General features: G+C 48.3%; 2 protein-coding genes across 2 annotated transcripts in view; one reads left to right on the top strand and one right to left on the bottom strand.

The window, feature by feature from the left end:
• Nucleotides 1-1,664: 1,664 nt before the first annotated feature.
• On the bottom strand, nucleotides 1,665-15,599 carry COQ9 (coenzyme Q9). The gene is made up of 9 exons (XM_040498111.1): nucleotides 15,425-15,599; nucleotides 12,701-12,869; nucleotides 10,948-11,083; nucleotides 6,620-6,762; nucleotides 6,252-6,336; nucleotides 4,663-4,767; nucleotides 3,002-3,157; nucleotides 2,687-2,740; nucleotides 1,665-2,353 (listed from the first exon to the last, which is right to left on the bottom strand). The coding sequence occupies exons 1-9, from the start codon at nucleotides 15,597-15,599 to the stop codon at nucleotides 2,318-2,320; spliced, it is 1,059 nt and encodes a 352-aa protein (XP_040354045.1). The 3' UTR covers nucleotides 1,665-2,317.
• Nucleotides 15,553-20,062, top strand: part of CIAPIN1 (cytokine induced apoptosis inhibitor 1) — a 16,774-nt gene continuing 12,264 nt past the window's right edge. The window contains exon 1 of the mRNA XM_040498112.1: nucleotides 15,553-15,666. The gene's annotated coding sequence lies outside the window, so the exon portion shown is untranslated. The remainder of the gene's footprint in view (nucleotides 15,667-20,062) is intronic.

The following is a 20,062-nucleotide window of genomic DNA, read 5'->3' as shown; positions in this document are numbered from 1 at the left end:
CGCCGCTCCGAGCCTGGCGTTTCACACCCCCACCTGCTTTAAGGGCACCAGGTGCAACCACCTTGAGGGGCGGATTTGACAAAACGTGCTCACGCCCTCGATTCCACAACAACACTTCCAGGAATTCATACTGCCTGCAGTTGTCAGCAAAGATACACGTACAGGGGCGTTCACTACAGCACTGCTTGTAATGGCAGAAGATAACAAAACTAATTGTCCATTGACGGTTAAATACACGAACATAGGAGTACTATGATGTCTTTAACAGAATGAAGTAAATCTGCCCATTTACGGAAAAACAGAAGCATACTTTAGCAAAGTATAGTAGAATGGTAAATATATACCCGTACCCTTTTCCTCCACCCCCAAGTCTGGATCGTGCTCTTTGGAAAATGCAGTAAGATACAACACCCATTCAATGCATCATCTGCAGCCTGTGTAGTCGTGGCGGGTGGGTAGGGGCCCTTCATCTCTGCACCCGCATCTCTGCATGCCTGGCAGCGTGCCCCTCACAGGGTGGCTGCTCAATAAAGATTACCAAAGTCCTCTCAACAGCCTGGAGAAAGGTTTGAATGGGCCTCAAAAGGTGACAGCTGCTCATACAGAGAAGAGGCTCTAAAGTAAAACTTAGCAAGAGCTACATTTAGGGGGCAGAATTAGAGAGGAGATAAAGAGTTTGATTTAGCTAGACACGACACCTCTTCCTGAGGCAGAGGGAAAGGGCATGGAGGGGGCCTTTGCTTCATAGCCTGTGTCATCTCAGTAAATCAAGAATTATGGTTGTCTGCGGAGTGCGAGAGGGATGTTACGAAGGATAAAACAGAGCATGGGATGAAATTTGCAAGAGCTACCGTAGGGGACCTGCCAGGGTGTCACAATACAAAGAATTAAAGAGGTGCGGAAGGGGGCCAGTGAAAGGCCAAAGGACTGGAAACACTGATCAGCTTGTGACTTCCCCCATCAATACCCAGTGGACCTAGAAAAGACATGGCAAAGCAGGAGACAGACGCCCCAGGCCGAACCGTGTCCCTCTAAAATGCTGAAGCCTAACGCCTGACACAATGGCATTTGGAGTTGGGAGTCTTTGGAAGGTTATGAGAGGTCCTGAGGGTAGGAAAAGGGCCCTTATAAGAACAGGAGGAGACACTAGAGCGCTCTCTGTCCTGTTGGAACATGGGGAGAAGGTGGCAAGTCAGAAAGACCACTAGGAACTGAATTGGCTGGCACCTTGATCTTGGATTTCCTAGCCTCCAGAACGTGAGAAACAAGTATCTGTTGTTAAGTCCCAGTCTGTGGTATTTTGTTACTGTAACCTGAGAAGACCAAAACAACCGTTAACCAGACTTGCAAAGGGAGCTCAGCCAGTGTATACACAGAAAATTATTAATGCTAAAGAACGGATCACTGAAATAATTAGTGACAGAAAATAGCAGCCCAGGGAGTAATGGTCAGGGGCAAGGCCACTGTCACCCACACTTACTGAAGTGAAGCACGGGCCCAGAGAGGCAGAGCTGCCGTAATTACCCATTAGCACTAGGCCACACCAGGACCAGAACCCAGGTCTCCTGGACGCCAGCCTCAAGCCTTTTCCACAACACTTCTGTCTCCCTCTGAGGTCTCGGATACCCACTGTGGCCTAGATGGAAACCAACTGCACAACAAGAAACTGCTTCAAACATATTTATTACTATTTGTACAGACTCTTAACCCTACAACACATGCTGGTGTAATGCGACAACGGCCTGGGTTCACGCCTCTGGCCAGGCTGGGCACCACTGTCCAGCAGGCACCAGTCTCAAGTGAGGCAGCTTTCTGAGGGGTTCCCAGGTGCAGCATCTCAGGACACCAGAAAGGGGAGGGGTGCAAGGAACGCCTGTGTGCACAAGTCTGTGCTGTGCTGGGGATGGGCTGCCACTTTATAAAGGTTTCACAGCCTGACTCTGATTTGGGAGCCCCAGAGATTACTCTAGGAAGGTTAAGACATGATCAAGTATCTGTGAGACCATAGATAGGGACATGCCGGGTTTCTGTGGCTTGAACGCTTGGATGAGAGCCTCATTTTTTGTCACACAGTGGTAATGCAGAAAGGCATCAGGAGGCCTGGCCTGGTATTTAGAACTGAAGAAGTAGCCTGATCGCAGGCTACAGCTGTATCAAGTGCTCTGTGGTTTCCAGGTGGCTGTCGTAGTGACTCAGGAGTCCTTCAGTGTTTTCTCATTAACACCCTGTTCCATGGGCGGCACTTCGTATCTTTCAAAGCCCTTTCAATGTATCTGCAGATTTTCTTCTGGGCACTCTAGCTCACACCCCATCCCGCTCACCGGCGCTGGTTTAGACCGGTCAGGTTCTTGAGCTGATACAGGGAAGGAAACAGAATGATGAGGCCTTGCCCTGCCATTAGGACTCCAGTGGGAGAGACTGGGGTTTTCAAGGTGGCAGGCATGGCTAAGATCCACAGATCTGACATGCTAGGGGCCTGGGAATCAGCAATGTTTTTTAATGGCAGCAAAAAAAAAAAAAAAAAAAAGAGATGGGGTACTGAGGATCAGAGACTGGGGCTGAATCACTGTCCGTCTTATTAGGAGTTTTCTAGTTTAAAAGATTCAGGAACATTGACACATGTTTTAAGGGTCACAGGGCAGGACGGGGACGGGAGGAGGGCAGGGATGAGTGAGACAGTACTTACCGTCACTGCTGCACCCATGAGTCCTTGAACCAGTGCCTCTCCAGTGGACTTTACCTAGAAGGAGTCAGGGTCAGGCTCTCTTAAGCCCCCAGTACAAGCTCAAAGGTGAAACAGGTAAGACAAAAGCGGGGGCCAGGGGTGGGGGCGGGGGGACTCATGAGGACCCTGTGGACTGGAGGAAGAGCCTATGATCACAACCACAAATGGCCCAAGTATGGCTCTTAGGGAAATGGCTGGCACACTCCCTGGGCAAGCCTTCAGGAGGAGGGGGGTGTGCCTAGTGAGGAGGCTTCCCAAATGGCTAGCCCCAACTACCTGCTTGGCAGTGTGGCCCATGTTCATTGCGTCATTAATCCGGTTTTCCAGGAAGCGCCAAGTGTCCTCGAAGTCTGGGGACGAGTCCTGCATCATCACCAGCTCTGTCGTGTTGTAGATGCCAGCCAGCACAGCTCGGCGGGTATACCAGTTAAACTGCAAAGAAACCCACCCAGGAAGGTGGGTCACCGCTACTGCTGTGGGCTGGGGAAATCTGGGGGTTCCTACCCAAAGCCACGGGCACTAAGGGGTCCCTCCTGATCTCTTTTCCCCACAGATGCATTTGTTTCCCTGCAAGACATTGGTGTTCTCAAATTTGGCTGGGCAACAAAATTACTGGGAGAGTAAAATGCAAGCTCCTGGGCCCAACTTCTCAGAGTTTAGAGTCAAGGGGTCTGAAGCAAGTGCAAGGAATCTGGACGTCTGATTAGCATCCCAGGCGATTTTGCTACAGGCATCCATTTTGAAGCCTGTGAAAAGACTGCGTCTTAGGCCGCCTAAATTCTGGGGAGGTTCTCTGGTCAGCCAGTTATGACCAAACCGTGGTATGCTCACCAGTAAAGTGAGGGCTGAGACAGGCCCACGGACAGATTCAGAACACCCAGGAGGAGCGAGGGGCTCCAGTCCCTCAGCCACTTCCGGCTGGCCCAGCAAATGGCTCTCTGGAGCACTAACTCAGCTGCTTTGTGTTTTATTCCTTTAATTTCTTTGCTAATTTCATTTTCCCACCAGCTCTGTTGGTGGTGTCCTCCGACATGGGGGAAGCTTATTAAGTCCTTTGTTAGAACTGTGGCAGGAGTAGCTCTTCGCCTCCCCAGCCTGGACTCCACAGAGCACCATTACATATTAACTTCTTTTATGAAGGTATACTTTTTATTTTTTAATTTCCTACCAGAAATATGACAGCATTAACAAGTCAGAAGCTATCCTGGTGCCTGTTTAAAGGCTAATTGATCTCTTGGCAAAGCAGGCCAGGAGGGGCTCGGGGGAGGGAGTTCCTTTTTAAGGCAACAGCGGCTCCGTGGCGTTCTGTTCACTTTTTTAAAATCAGTCTCATGAGGGGCGCCTGGGTGGCTCGGGTGGCTCAGTCGGCTCAGTCGGTTGAGCATCCGACTTCAGCTCAGGTCATGATCTCACAGTCTGTGAGTTCGAGCCCTGCATCAGGCTCTGTGCTGACTGCTCAGAGCCTGGAGCCTGCCTCGGATTCTGTGTCTCCCTCTCTCTCTGCCCATCCCCTGCTCATGCTCTGTCTCTCTCTCAAAAATAAACATTAAAAATTTTTAAAAAATAAATAAAATCAGTCTCATGAAAGACACACACTGAGAAATCACATCGCAGAATGTGAGTCTTAGGAGATTGAGGGGAAATGATTATAAAACGGCAGCCTTGTCACCAGGCCCTCTGATGCTTGTGTCACCAGGAGGGGACAGAGGGAATAATCACTGGTTTGTGGCTCGAGCGTGCATCCTTGAATGAGGACGTAGGTTCCACTATGGCTTGTTGAGGGAGCTTCCTCGTCCCTAGTCTCTCCTTTCCAAGACAGGAGTGGCACTGCAGGCCCACTGAAAGGCTCTGTGATCAAAGACCTTTCACAAACTTCCCGAAGAAATGCTTAACCCAAGCCTCTCCTGGTGTCCTGTGGGTTTGCAGAAAGCACTCACATCAGTGGACTGGTCCCCAGCGTAATGCCACATGTCATCCACCATACTGGTGATCAGGCTTAGGCTGGATGGGATGTTGTGCGGGAGCATGAGGATGCTGAGGGCCTGAGGAAAGAATGACAGAAACAGGCACTGCACACAGGGAACACAGAGCACAGGTGGATGGTGCAGCGCCTCGCCTCTCCGCGGAGGTATGTGAGAGGGCCTGCCCACTCCCCTGCTGAGACCCACCATCTCCGCCCGGTTGGTGTGAGCTCCTGGCATTTGACAACCCTGGCTACAGCTGATGGGAGCCAGGGGCGGCCCCTGCCCTCAGCTGGCCCACTCAGGTTCTCCATCCCCGGCACGTGGACTTGGGAATGCAGGCAGCCGGAGGGTCTAGGGTGGTCTAAGAGTACTGAGAGCAAGGATGGTGGAGGACACCCCATTCTGTAACACGGAGATAGAAGCAGAGCTAGGAGGAGGGTCGGGGGGTAGTTTCTAGGTCCAAATCCCTGGGCCCAGCAGCATGCCTGCCCTTGATGCCCCATGGCAACCTCACAATAAATTCCTCCCTGGGGTTTTGCTTAACTCAAGTTGGTTTCTGGTATCTGAAACCAAAAATCCTTCAACTAATACAAGCAATAGCACGACCCAGAGATGCTTCCTTAGCAGGCATCGACTCTTGAGAGTATAAGGTCTTGTCACTTTACCAACTCAAAACTCCACTGGCTGTGGCCTGTGGGAGCTGGGTCAGAGGCCCTGGCTCAGCTGGAAAAGTTTTTTCTTATCGAAGTAGCCCAGAAGAAAATGTGCTGAGTCAGAAGGCAGTCAGGGCCCAATACACACACTTCCACTGCTTTGACTGCAAGGTGGAATGAGTCAGGCCAGAGGTCTGAAAATCCAGCGTGGCAAGCACAGGCAGGGGACAGGACTCTGCTCTCGCGATACTCCCTCCACAGGCAGCCTGGGGTTAGGTGCACCGCTGCTGTTCCAAGGTCTGTCAACTGACTGATGGGCACTATTGCTCAGTAGTGGGTGGAGGACACTAGATGATCCCTGCTGCCCTCTCATTCCTGATGTGCTTGGACTCCATTTTCTTACCTAAGAGAACGGCCCACACTGTGATATGCTTTGAAACAGGAAAAAGGAAGCTTCAGGAAAGGGGACAAAAAAGCCTTGGTACGAATACTCCAATTTTCAAGCATCACATCAACAACTGGAAAAGACATCCCAGTCCTCTGAGATCCAGGACACGACAGGCCTGTTAATGACGATGGCCAAGAAAATCTCATTGTCTAATCTCCTCCATGGATTCCTCCTCACTGAAGACCTGGTAGCACACTCAGGCCACCAGGAGCCAACACGATGTGACCCAGTACGCAAGCCACTCACGCTTCTAGGAACTGAGACCCAGATGGCTCAGTTACTCCCTCTGGCACGCCCAAGTCCGCACTCCCTAGCTCTACCAAGTGCACGGAGAATCCCCAGGTCTGTGCGGATTAATGAGCTAGCTTCTGAAGACTGTGCAGGGTCCTCCGAGTGCAAGGTGCTGAGAACTAAGAACACGAATGCATTGGTGCCCTGTAGCCTAGATATGGACTCTGTACCCGGGGCCAGTGCTCAATGTACGGAATCAGCATTCTCAGTCTGGTTTCCACTGCGTCCCTCAGGAACTGGTCTGTCTTCCTCTTCCTGGAAGAGGGAAAAGAAAAGAGTGGGTCTCTGGGTCAAAGGCATGGGCTTGGGGCTATCCTGCTTACTCAGTGCTAGGGAGGAGGGTCCCACCAGCTCCTGATGTTGGCCTGACTACAGCTGTCACAGAGAGGCAGCTGTGTTCCAGTCCCCTCAAAGCAGCGGGGCTGCTCAATGCTCCTCTCTTTCGGCTCTGCCTGGATTGGCCTCCCGAGACTGTTAGTGGGGCCTGAGCCCCCTGATCCTTAACTGCCACCCTGAGCAAAAATGCCACGGGACTTACTCAGCCTGGCCCAGCTGTACCAGCTTTTGCTCCTCTTCCAGCACATGAGTGAGCCGAGCATTGCACTGGGTCACAAAATGCAGTACCAGCTCACTGCCGTCATTCCCAAACATGCTGGCTGCTGCAGTGGAGAGACCCAGAGACTACAAAAGGAGACAGAGAAAACAGAAAAGTGGCAGACAAATGTAGTGGACATGTGTTGTCTGTTCCTCACCAGCACCTCTTTTTCCAGTAACAGCAGCTTGATTTTTAATGGGATAACCCTATTCTTCACCCCTGGTCCGTGTGATTTGGGTAAAGCTGACCAGCAATCCCCCATCCTCCATCTACCCTTTGGTGTATTTTTTTTTTTTTTTTTGAGAGAGAGAGGGCGTGAGTGAGGGGCAGAAAGAAAGAGAATCTCATGAGGGGCGGAGAGAGAAGGTGGGGGGGAGAGAGAGAGAGAATATCCCATGCAGGCTCTACACTGTCAGCACTCACCTGAAGCAGGGCTCATGAGCCAGCTCATGACCTGAGCCGAAGTCAGATGCTTAACCAACTGAGCCACCCAGGCGCCCCCTTTGGTGTGCTGTAAAGCCTGAGATCCAGACTTGGATAACTGGAGCTCACAGTGACTAGCTCAGGCACATGGACATGACCAAATCCAGGCCCTAAGAGGCCACCTCTGGACTTTTGCTAGTGCTCACGGAAAAGAAATGCTCTCTTTCCACTGGGGCTGCTGAACCATTTTTAGTCCTGCGTGGGAAGCCCCTGCTGGGAATGAAGCTTACAGAGAGGAAAGCAAAGCAGACAGGATGGAGAGATTCCCAGCAGCACAATGGAGCTACTTCCAGACTTTTGTTATTAAATGAGTCTGAACACACCCTTGCCTGCTCCAGCCAATCAGAATTGAGCTCTGACACTTGTAACCCAGAGTCCTAATATAAAAAAGGGGGCTGGGAAGAGCACTCAGCTCTTCCTCACCAATTCACTTAACCTAAACCTCTTGGAAATTAGGCCTCTCTGTTGTAAAAAAAAAAAAAACAAAAAAAAACAAAAAACAAAACAAAAAGCAAAAAAAAACCCCAAAAACCAAAAAACATTTTTCTTTTTTTTAATAAATGTTTATTAATTCTTAAAATATATTCTTTTTTTAATGTTTATTTATTTTTTGAGAGAGAGAGACAGAGCATGAGTAGGGGTGAGGGGCTGAGAGAGGGAGACACAGAATCCAAAGCAGGGGCTGTAAGAATCCAAAGCAGGGGCTCAAACTCACGAACCATGAGATCATGACCTGAGCTGAAGTCAGACGCTTAACCGACTGAGCCACCCAGACACCCCAAATGTTTATTCATTTTTGAGAGAGACAGAGAGAAGGGGAGGGGCAGAGAGAGGGGGACAGAGGATCTGAAGCAGACTCTGCACTGACAGCAGAGAGCCTGATGCAGGACTTGAACTCACAAACCATGAGATTGTGACCTGAGCTGAAGTCGGACGCTCAACTGAGCCACCCAGGGGCCCCAAAACATTTTCTTTTATGAGTTGTTAAGGAGTTAACAATGCCACGATGGTCCTTTGCTCTTCCTGATACGTGGCAATCATCGCGCATCTACTGGAGGCAGAACTATGAGAGCACCAGGGAGAGAGGGAAGGGAAGGAACAAAAAAAGTACTAACTATAAATCCCTCCTATTGCGAGTGGAGAAAGTGCCTCTGTTTTGGTGGAAGTTAGAGAGGGCAATTTGGCAGTATTCACAACAGACTTGCACCCACATCAATACTAATGGCAACTGATGTTTACTGTGTCAGGCACCCTGCTAAGCACATGACACACACGATCTCACTGTGGCCTCGGCCACATAGCAACTCCAGCTGGTGGGTGTTATCCTCACTCATTTTACAGATGAGGAAACTGAGATTCAGAGCTCGTCACCACCAGGCTATACTGACTCTACTATGTATGTAACAACACCCTCAAAAATATACACACTCAGGGCTCCTGGCTGGCTGAAACACAGCATGTGACTTTTGATTGTGAGTTCAAGCCCCACATTGAGTGTAGAGATGACTTAAATAAATATTTGGAAAAAAAACATATTTTCTCTCTCTGGACCAGGTGGGGAGTTATTGTCTCAGCCTCCGCTTTGTGATGCAGGGGCCGTAGTCCACAAGCCACACTTCCAGCTCCATGTTAGGCTCTGCCCATCCTATCGCTGGAGGAAGACCGTGAGGCTAGAGGAGGAGGAAGGGTCCCTCTCCTTCCTGTGGACGTCCTGTCTGCTGGCGGCTCCGTGAGCATCTCCCCAGAAGCCGCCTTCACCCAGGGGCAGCACTTCCCTCTGGTGGCCTGGCCCTGGCCGAGCTGGTCTGTACCCTTCCCAGAACCCAAAGAACTGGTTCCACTGAGCCACCATCACCCAGGGGACCCTCTCTCTAAACTTAGAGACCAGCATCACTGGCCAAGTAGCTCCTCCTCCTCACCTCCACAGGGACTCTCCTTCAAGCCTCCCATTTTAACAAGTCCAATTTTCCCCTTTGTCTCCTTAGCCCTGGAGATGGGAGCTAAACCCTGTGGCAACCTCCGTAATACCCTAAGGGCTTCTTTTTATCCTGCCAGTTACCTGGTTACCAACTTTACACCCCACTCCCCCTTCACTGTATTAAGTTCTATTTGAATAACCGGTGTAGTTTCTGTTTGGTCTGATACACCACAAAATAGCAACTCCATTTCTCAAAATGCACTTAAATGTTGTACAAATAGGTTTAGAATACTAAAAAACTGGAAACAACCCAAATGTTTATCAATTGAAGTCAAGTAAATACAATGGGTATTATGCAGCCACTATGAATGAAGATATACACAGGACACAGTGAAAAAGACCAGTTATTGTAGACTAATGCAGTATAAGATTTTTCCAAACAGGGGCGCCTGGGTGGCTCAGTCAGTTAAGCATCTGACTTCGGCTCAGGTCATGATCTCATGGTTTGTGGGTTCGAGCCCCGTATCGGCTCCGTGCTGACAGCTTGGAGCCTGGAGCCTGCTTTGAATTCTGTGTCTCCCTCTCTGTCCCTTCCCTGCTTGTGTTCTATCTCTCGCTCTCAAAAATTAATAGACATAAAAAAAAAAGTTCTAGGACTGTGAATATAGGTAGCTTTGATATACAGTGATTCCCTCCCTTTAAAAAAAATTTTTTTTCCAAAAAATCCTGTTACATTTCTGTTCCACCACTTCCTGTAATAATTCTTTCTAACATTCTCTGCCACCCTCAAACCTTTGTCTCCTCTTACCCTTAACTTCAGGTTCATGAGACGTGTGGTTGTCCCTACTTCACAGGGAACAGAAGCTGTCCCTTGGGAACGCCCTTAATATTCTAAAAACTAAACCCGTAGCTGTCTTCTCCAACCTCACCCCTATTACATCAAAGGCCAGCGCTCGCATTCATTTCCCAGATCTCCTAATTCTTGCCTTGAAGGGGCTCTGGACTTCAGATCTTGCCACTTTCTCTCATACCTGTACTTCACCCTTGTTTCTGTGCTCTCGCCAGCGTTCAAACGTGCTCACCCTTCCATCCAATTTCCCCGCAAGCTTGGGGTAGGAGACATGAATCTGGAAATCCTTTGCTTTCTGTTCTCACTGTGCTCTCACAGGGCGGTATCTGGCTATGCTTGACAATTCTGTGCACCATGGCCTCCAGGTGAGCCAACGGCTTAATCTAAAGCAGCCATCTGTGCCAACGCAGGAGCAAACACCATCAGTCTTACTGACAAAGCAAGGCGTGTTGGTCTCCTAGATGGTGCCCTCTTGCATTTTCAAACACCAGATTTCATCAATTTTAAGATGCACCTATTTTTTCATTTCATTTTATTTTTATGATTTTTATTTTGAAGTAATTTCTATACCCAATGTGGGGCTAGAACTCACAATCCCAAGATCAAGAGTCACACATTCTACCAACTGAGCCAGCCAGATGCCCCCCTTCTTTTTCATTTAAACATTCAGTGTCAATCATGCAATTGACAACGTGCCCCAGTTTAATAGGTAGCATTTTTTCTTTTTTAGTGATGCATAAAATAATGGCACTTCTTACAACCACTGCTGTCTTAGAGTCAATGAAACATGGTAACTGTGATCATAGGCAACACCTATCCTAGCTCGCAAGAACCAACTCCACGGTATAATCTTTCTGTATTAAAAAAATAAAGCTATTTTTACCCTATTGGGAAAACACACCCTGCCCCAATCCTGTAGCAGTGAGGGGCTCTAAGCTGGGCCGTAAGAAAGCATGAGGCCCTCTGCTTTGGCCAGTGTGACTCCCTCCCGGTCCCCATCCCCCCTCCTCCTATACACACCTGGGCTCCTTCCGCGATGGCCTCTGCTGTCCACCCGTGGGCAGGCACGAACTCCAGGGCTGCGGTCAGGATGCGGTGCTGCAGCTGCTCCTCGCTCTCATGGTCCTCCTCCTCCTCACCGCCTTGATCTGTGTACCTGAGACCCAAACCCAACAGACACGTGGGGACGGAACCCAGCACACCTCATCTCACTGCCGGCTGCCTAACATGCAAAATGCGCCTGACCGGAAACCGGAGGCTCTGGGCCTCCTCTAAGCGCACGCTGGGAAGACACTTACTTTTCACCAGTACTGATGTTTCAATGCCAACAGAACAAAAATTCTATCACCTTTCTCCTCTCACACAGTCACTGAGACAAGGGATCCCGTGAGTGAGGAGGTCATGTCATAGGAAGGCAAATGCTCCCATAGCCCCCTGGATTTCTCTGTTTACAGCCCTTAGCACACTGTTTCTTCATCTGTATTTGTACCAAACGATAACTCCATGAGGACAGGGACAACAGTTGTAGTATTCACAGGGCCTGGCACAAAGGAGATCCTCAGAACATATTTGCTGAATGGAAATGAGAAGCACTTTAATCAGGAGACCATAAAAATGATGGGAACACCCTAATTTCAGAGCTAGCAGAACTTCTCAGTGGCAGAATTAAGAAGAAAAAATATCTAATGGAAACGTAAACTATTTTCACCTCCCTAGAGGCCAATTTGGTCCCACACATGTAACAAAATTTTAGATGTGCACCTGCTTTGATTCAATGCTCCCCCTGCTGAGAGAATCACACACTTGATCACATTTTTTTTTTTTTATTTTTTTTTCAACGTTTATTTATTTATTTGGGACAGAGAGAGAGAGAGCATGAACGGGGGAGGGGCAGAGAGAGAGGGAGACACAGAATCGGAAACAGGCTCCAGGCTCTGAGCCATCAGCCCAGAGCCTGACGCGGGGCTCGAACTCACGGACCGCGAGATCGTGACCTGGCTGAAGTCAGACGCTTAACCAACTGCGCCACCCAGGCGCCCCTTGATCACATTTTTTATAGCAGTGAAGGAAATCTAAATATTCATCAATAAAAGGTAGGTTAAATAAATTTAAATTGTTTTTAATGTTTATCCTTGAGAGAGTGAGAGCATGAATGGGGAAGGGGCAGAGAGAGAGGGAGACACAGAATCCGAAGCAGGCTCCAGGCTCTGAGCTGTCAGCACAGAGCCTGATATGGGGCTCAGACCTACCAACGGTGAGAACATGACCTGAGATGAAGTCGGACGCTTAACCGACAGAGCCATCCAGATGCCCCAAAATAGGTTAAATAAATTTTAATACTGCCATTTGCTGGCATAGTATGCAACCATGAAAATCATACAGACTGAGAAAACATTAAAAATGTACTATTGAGTGAAAGAACAGGTTCTGGAATGGTGTACAGTGTAATTAATCACTTACAGTATATAGATTTACATATGGAGTATACTTAAAAAACATCAAAAAAGGACATTTGCAAAAACATTAGAGTTTTTTCAGGGTTTGTGATTTCTGGTAATTTTTGCTTTACTTTTATGAGCTTCTTCACTTTGATTAGATATTTTAGAGTGAACAGGCACAATTAAAATATAATAAAAAAGCAACAGTTTCCTTTCAAAGATAGCCTAGAAAATGATGGAAGGTGAAAAGGAGGATAAAGAGGAGAGAGGAAGGACAGACACACCCAAGCATGCAAAATGGCCAGAAATGGATGGACTGTGGTCCTGATACATACCTGGGGGGTGGACGAGGGGACTCTGGCTTGGGTTCTTCTGCTCTGTGTGTCTCAGGATGTTGCTGAGAAAAAGATGGGGGAGGTTGTTGCTTCTGCTCATCTGAAGACTTCAGCTGCACAGCTGAAGCATGGAAGGCACGTGACACCACGGCTGACTGGCAACGGGACACTGAAACAAGAACGGGGCTGGTCAGGCAGGAACACTTACCAGAGAAGACTCTTTGATGCCCCGAATGGTGTGAGGGATGGGGAGAGGAAAAGCAGGGCTGAGTCTACTCCAGAACCACTTATCCGAGTATTGAGTCCCAGACAAAAATCTTCGGTAAACTGGCAACCTTGACACATGATGTGGTGGCAAAAGCATGAGCCAGGGAACCGAAGACCTGGCCTCTGGCTTTTTGCTATCATTTGTTCACTGTATGGTAATGGGCTTCGCCCCAATGAGCATGATTTTTAAATATGCAAATTAAGAGTAAGAATCTGCTCACTGGGAGTGTTGTGAAGCCCAATCAAAAAGTGAAAATGACCTGAAATTGCTACATAGTTATATTATACCAAGAGCACTGGACTAGAAATGAGGCCTGAGTACTGATTCCTATAGTATTTATATGGTGTCTTCACACAGGTCACTAATCTCTATTTACTTACTCATTTAATTCATTTGAGCGAGAGAGACAGAGACAGAGTGAGTGGGGGAGAGTGGCAGGAGAGAGAATCTCAAGCAGGCTCCATGCTCAGGGTGGAGCCCAACATGTGGCTCAATCCCATGACTGTAAGACCGTGACCTGAGCTGAAACCAAGAGTTGGATGGGATGGTCAATGGTCAACTGACTGAGCCACCCAGGCACCCCACAGGTGTGGGGTTTTTCTCATGCTGATGTTTTCTCATTGGCAACACCTGCAACACCTCATTTACTATGGGAAGGGCTTTGGAAAGTCCAGGCTCATACTCCTTTTTTTCTTTCCCAACATTTTATTATAGAAAATTTCATACAAGTTGAAAGAACTATGGCATGAACACCTGTGTACCCACCACCTAGGTTCTACATATCTATCACACTCTCCCGTCATCAATCCATCTTACGTTTGATGCATGTTGTAGACCTCAGTATTCTTCAGCTCCACACATTCTGCGTGCGTATCATTAACCAGAGTTCAACATTTATTTACTGGTCTTTTACTGAGGTGGTAGTTATATACAATGAAATACACAAAGCTTAAATGTGCCAAATCTGAGTCCTGACAAAAGTGTACACTTGCATAACCTGAACCCCTAACGTGAAGAATATTATCATCACCCCAGAAAGCTTATGCTCCTCCCCGGTCCCCCCCCCCGCCCCCCACCTACACTGTTCTGAAATTTCCACCCTGTCCTGTCCTAGAATTTCATCTAAAGGGAATCATACAGTATATCCTTTTTGTGCAAAACTTCTTTTGCATAATATATTGTTAACTGATTAGTATTTTTGTGGAAATCAATTGCTACTTTTTATTGCTGAGTGGTATTGCATCAAGAAACACTAGTCTGTTGATGAACACCTGGGTTGTTTCAACCTAGACTATCATGAATAAAGTTGCTGTAAATGTACTTGTACACACCTTGTGGTGGACATATGCTTTCATTTCTCTGCCTAGGAGTGGATATGCTGGGGCACAGGCATTTCTTTAAACATTTGGATTGGAGTTTTGTATTAACAACAACAGAAGGACGCTCGTGTTTTAAAAAGAAATCTATGGACTAACTCGGGGAACGATGATGTTAAAAGAAACACAGAACAGGGGCACCTGGGTGGCTTAGTTAGTTGAGGCTCAGGTCACCATCCCAGGGTCATGAGATGGAGCCCTAACATCGGGCTCTGCACTAAGCTTGGAGCCTGCTTAAGATTCTCTCCCTTTCTCTCTCTTTCTCAAAAAACAAAACAAAACACAACACAGAACAGTAGGTGTAAAAATATCGGTATTTTAGTATTTGTACACACACAAAAAATGGAACAAATACTCATAAAACTTTGAATAGGATGGGAGAGGTCCCAAAGCACGACTGTGGAAACCACCGCGGGGCACAAGATTTGATGAAATCCAGGAGAATATTATTTTATTAGTTGTATGTTTATGTTAATACATCAATGTATACATCTATTTATGGAGGTGACACTGGTTGCCCATTTACAGTAGCAATATAAAGCTACCTCTTTTAAGTAAACGTCTAGTATTAAGAACTTGGGTGTATAAACAAAAATACTGACTATATTGTGGAAAAGGTGGGACAATATCATAGAATCAATGAAGTGAGGAGATGACCGATTTAGGAAACAACGGACTAGGGGCCCTCTGCGGCCGTTTCCAACTCTGACCCTGAAGTGGCCCTTCCCGGGGACTTGGCGGTGGACTTGCCGACAGACTGGGTCTGGGTCTGCCAGGCTGCAACTGCCGAACTGTGAGACCCTGGGCACCCACAGCCCTCTCTCTGGGGCTCCGTTAACTTCGTGAAATGGGAGAGAGGCCCCGCCCCGCCACTCCTGCCCTTCACAGCTCAAGAATGGGGGCAGAAACCAGCCAGGCGGCCCCTTCGAGCCCTGGACGCCGGCGGCTCCGCGCCGATGCCCTTCACCTCACCTTGCTCGTGGGCCGCCACGGCGGCCTCTTCCGCCCCGCACCCAGCCCAGGTCGGCTTCGTGCCCCCTCCCTGCTCCTCCCCGCTCCCCGGCTCGGCCGCCCCCTCACCGGGCAGGCACCGCAGCTGCAGGAGCCTCCAGCCCGCCCGGCCGAGCGCGCCTGACACCGCCGCCGCTGCCGCCGCCATCTTGGAAGCGGGCACGCCTCCGCCAGTGACGCGGCGGACACCCGGGAGCTCGCCAAGGCCACTTCCGCCCTGCCCGCGCTCCCTCAGAGTCCTCATATCGCGAGAGGCGCGAGGTGCGAAGCCGGCTGCCGCGAAGAAGCCGGGAGCGAGCCCCGAGAGGCAGGTGAGCGTTGTTGAGTTGCGGCCCAGGAACCCGGTCTCCCCAGCTGTGCCCTTCCGGCCCATCCTCGCCCCTGGAGCCTCTTGTTTCCTATTCCCAGCCCCGTCCCTCGGTGGCCACGGGGCCATGACCACCTCCCAGGGGAGCACGGCGGGCTTTTCCCCGGGGGAGCCCGTATGGGGGGGTGGGGGGGCGGCCGGCCGGCCCTGCCTGTCTCGGGCTCCTGCGCTGTGGTGGCTTCTGACCTTCCCGGGCTGCCTCCTCTCATGCGCTGCCGGCCCGAGGTCTGAGGCTCCGAAGTCAGCGCGCTGAGAAGGAGGAGCCTTGACCTTGCGTCCCCAAGACCTGGGTCCTTCAAGACCCGCTTCTGCTAATAGCCAGCCGTTGTGACCTTGGACCTCAGGCCCTCGTCTCAAACACTGGGGGAGCTGAAGCCTTGGTCTTTGGGGGAGGTGGGGTACTTAACCCCCAGGTTGTAATTTTGAGCCAGTGACTTGCCAGAATCTCCAAAGTGTGGAGTTGGTGTTATTAAATAACAAAAAAGTAACCGAGTAACTTTTAAAGATCTAATTGGCTTTATCGAACAATTCATGAATTGGGCAGCATCCCATCCCAAGTAAAGGAAAGGTTTTTTTTAAAGGCAGAGGGGGTGAGACAGGGAAGTTATAATGGGGGGAGGGGATTATTTCAGGCAAGGGGACAGAAGGGGTCTGTTAGGCAGATTACCTTACTAATGCTGACTGTAAAATTCCAAACTGACCCCTGAATGGAGATTACATTCCTGGAGAAGGTAGAAACCACAATTAAGTTAGCTGTTAGTTTCAGTTTGTTGATGATGTGTGCTTAGCACAAGTGGCTCCATTTGGGGCCTGTGGTCATCTTTTCAGAAGTATAATTTAATATTTCCCAAACTTGCCAGATCAAAAGAACCATCCAGGATGCTTGCTAATAAATTGGGTACCCAGGTCTTTCTCCTGGAGTGTTGATTCAGTACATCTGGGTGCAGTCCGGGAATCTTATTTTAACAAAGCCCCCAGGTGACTTGTAGACTCTGCAAGTTTAGGAAAGGTTGGTGGTGTCCATTCTGACATTAAGTGCCGATCTCTGAATGACTCAGGGAGGTCATGGACCAGGCACTAAACTGAAGTGTAAATGCAGAGTGCCTCCCTGTGATATCTGTCATCAGGGAAGGCTTCATATTAACAGGGAAAAGTACATGGTTTCCATGTTAGGAATAACTGATGACAGGAACAAAGCATGTCATTCTGTAAATTTTGTGTTTGCAGTTAGACCCTTGTCTTTGTATCTCTTTTGCGCAATGCTTATCAGCTAGTCTTTTCAAAACATCTTGCCCTCGGGGTGCCTGGGTGGCTCAGTCGGTTAAGCGTCCGACTTCAGCTCAGGTCACGATCTCGCGGTCCGTGAGTTCGAGCCCCGCGTCGGGCTCTGGGCTGCCGGCCCGGAGCCTGGAGGCTGCTTCCGATTCTGTGTCTCCCTCTCTCTCTGCCCCTCCCCCATTCATGCTTTGTCTCTCTCTGTCTCAAAAATAAATAAACATTAAAAAAAATTATTAAACAAAACAAAAACATCTTGCCCTCCCCTGCCTGGATGTGGAGAAAGCCCTTCTGAGCCAGAACTACTCCCCAGATGTTAAAATTTCAGATCCACAGCTCTGGATTTCATTAAAACACTACTGATCTGTGAGGTTTTGTTTTCTGAGTTCTGTCCACCGATCCTCAAATGAGCCTTTCCTGTGGAAATTCTAGCTCTGGGGTATCCTTCCTGAAATTCTTAATTCTTGACACATACCTAATTGTCCGGAGACAGTCTTCCATTTTCCTTTGAGTTTCTTGTTTTCTTGCCGATTATCACCTCTTTTTCTGTGTGTGTGTGTGTGTGTGTATGTGTGTGTGTGTGTGTATGTGCGCGCGTGCACACACACACGCTCATTACATTTAAATGTTTCCTTTTTGAGAACTTTCAGTATTCTTAGAAGTTTTTAGCCACCTGACTTAAAAGGATTGATCCTTGGTAAGAACTGGTATGCAAACTTCAATCTTATTTTCTTTTCTTATTTTTTTTTAAATGTTTTTATTGGGGGGGGCCGGGGGCCGAGCGCGCGGGGTGGGGGGACAGAAAATCTGAAGCAGGCTCTGTGCTGATAGCCCAAGCCCGATGAGGGGCTTGAACTCATGAACTGTGAGATCATGAGCTGACCCAAAGTCGGTTGCTCAACTGACTGAGCCACCCAGGTGCCCCAATCTTCTTTTTTTTTTCTTTTGGCTCCCTTCATCCGTCAGAGGAGCCAAATGCCTCAAGATTTGATATTTATTGGGTACCTGAGAAATAAACAAGTGCATCTCCAGAAGTTGTTTTCAGACATCTGCTTTCCCTGCCTGCCAGTAGCATTTTAGAAGAGCCACGGGCACTTGTGTATAGCAGGCAGCGCTGGAGCAGTGCTTAACAAGGCCAGTTACGTGACAGTGCCTTCTTCAACTCCACCTCTTTTTAGATATGAAACTGAGTCACACTTGTAAGTATGTTGACTTAGGTGCCGGACATTTTTTCCTTAGAGTTGCTTTAAAAAGGCAGATTGACAGCCACGCAGAACGCTGACGATGACAGGTATCACACTTTGGCTTTTAGATACTTTAAAGAACGTTGTGTCCCATTTTATTCGGAAAATGCTGGCTGAGAGTGGTGGCTATGTCTGCGTTTTGAGGGTTAATGTTTAGTAAATGTATTTTATGAGCTCCCTCTTGCCAGAGAAGATTAGTTTGGGGGGATATGGAACGCAAAGCATTTTACATCCTTCTAATGTGCTGACACAGTCCCACTGGAGTAGTGCCTAAGATGTCATAACGTGCAGCTCTTCTGTGTAATTCTAACAGTGAGAAAGAAGCCTCACATCTCTCCCTGGGGAGTCCTCAGTGGGCATAGCTGAGGAGAAAGAACAGGCTTTATAGGGACTCTTTGAAGCAAAGGCAAATAAACTGGCCACCAAAAGCTAAGAGTTCTCTTAGAATATTATTTTGTTGAGCTCTGTGCAGCAGACCCTGCTGAGGATCTGAATGAAATATGGTTTGCATATTCTTATCTTCTCATTTACTTCGTACAGCAGCCTTGCAAAATAGGAGATTATTATTCTTTATTGATGGGAAAAGAGGCTAATAACTAACCCATGGTCATGTACTAAGTAGACAGTCCAGTGGTCGATAGAAGCCCAGTTCATCTGTATTCAAAACCTGTGCTCTGTAGAAACTGCCTCCATTTAAGGTTGCTGAAAAGGTCTAGACACCTGGCTTTTTGTTTTGCTCTAACAAACTTTTGCACCTTCTTTCTTTCTTGATGCTTTTTCTGTGAGTACAGTATAAGGTTTGTAGTTGTTGCTGGTGGGCAGGGAGCTGGTCACTTTCTATTGTCCCAGCAGAGAACCTGGTGCCAACATCATTCTAGAAACAAGTTCTTTATTTCTTATAATCTGATGCCCAGCAATCCATGGCCCTATTTTCCCTGGCTGGTTCTTCTGTGCTGACAGCACGGAGCCTGCTTGGGATCCCCCACCCCCACCCCTTCCCTCCCTCCTCCCTCCCTCCCCTGTTTACATGCACTCACTCTCTCTCTCTCTCTCTCTCACAATAAATAAATAAACTTAAAAAAAATATGTTTGCGGGAGTTCTTCCTCAACATCCTGTGCCTGTTAAAAGCTTAAAAGTTTCATTTCTTTATTGTGTACTTTTTAAGGATTTAAAAACGATTCAGTGACTAAGGAGTGTTGCTTGTCAGATAATACTTGGCATCCTTTTTACTGGGGCTTGCAGTCAGGTCGGGATAATAAGAAGTGGACATTTTACATGGAAGCAATTGGATAAAAGGTATGATGAAAGCAAAAAGGCAAAGGTTTTTCATAGAACAAGGAGGGATTCACTTTGGAGAAGTGGGAGATCCAGGTGGAGCCAGATTATTTATGGAGGACCTGATTCCAGAAGAATGACTTGATTTCACCTAGAAAATAAACTTCTTTAGGATGTGAGTGACAAAACCAAAGTACTATAGTATTTAAGGATGACTGGCTAATTTGGCTAAGATTTGTAGGTGGAGGAGCAGGTCGTTTGAAGTGAATATTTTTAAGTTTTTATTGTTTTATTTTTGAGAGAGAGAGAGTGCGAGCAGGGGAGGTGCAGAAAGAGAGGGAGACCCAGAATCTGAAGCAGGCTCCGGGCTCCAAGCTGTCAGCACAGAGCCTGATGCGGGGCTCAAACCCATGAACCACGAGATCATGACCTGAGCTGAAGTCTGGCTCTCAACGGACTGAGCCACCCAGGTGCCCCTGAAGTGAATATTTTTGAGGACGGAAGAATGTAGTGGACGTGGCTTAAATTCAGGCCGAGTGCCTGTG

This window comes from Herpailurus yagouaroundi, unplaced genomic scaffold, assembly GCF_014898765.1.
Source record: "Herpailurus yagouaroundi ecotype Mexico unplaced genomic scaffold, PumYag 190, whole genome shotgun sequence".
NCBI lineage: Eukaryota > Metazoa > Chordata > Mammalia > Carnivora > Felidae > Herpailurus > Herpailurus yagouaroundi.
This window is presented reverse-complemented; position numbering and strand designations above follow the sequence as displayed.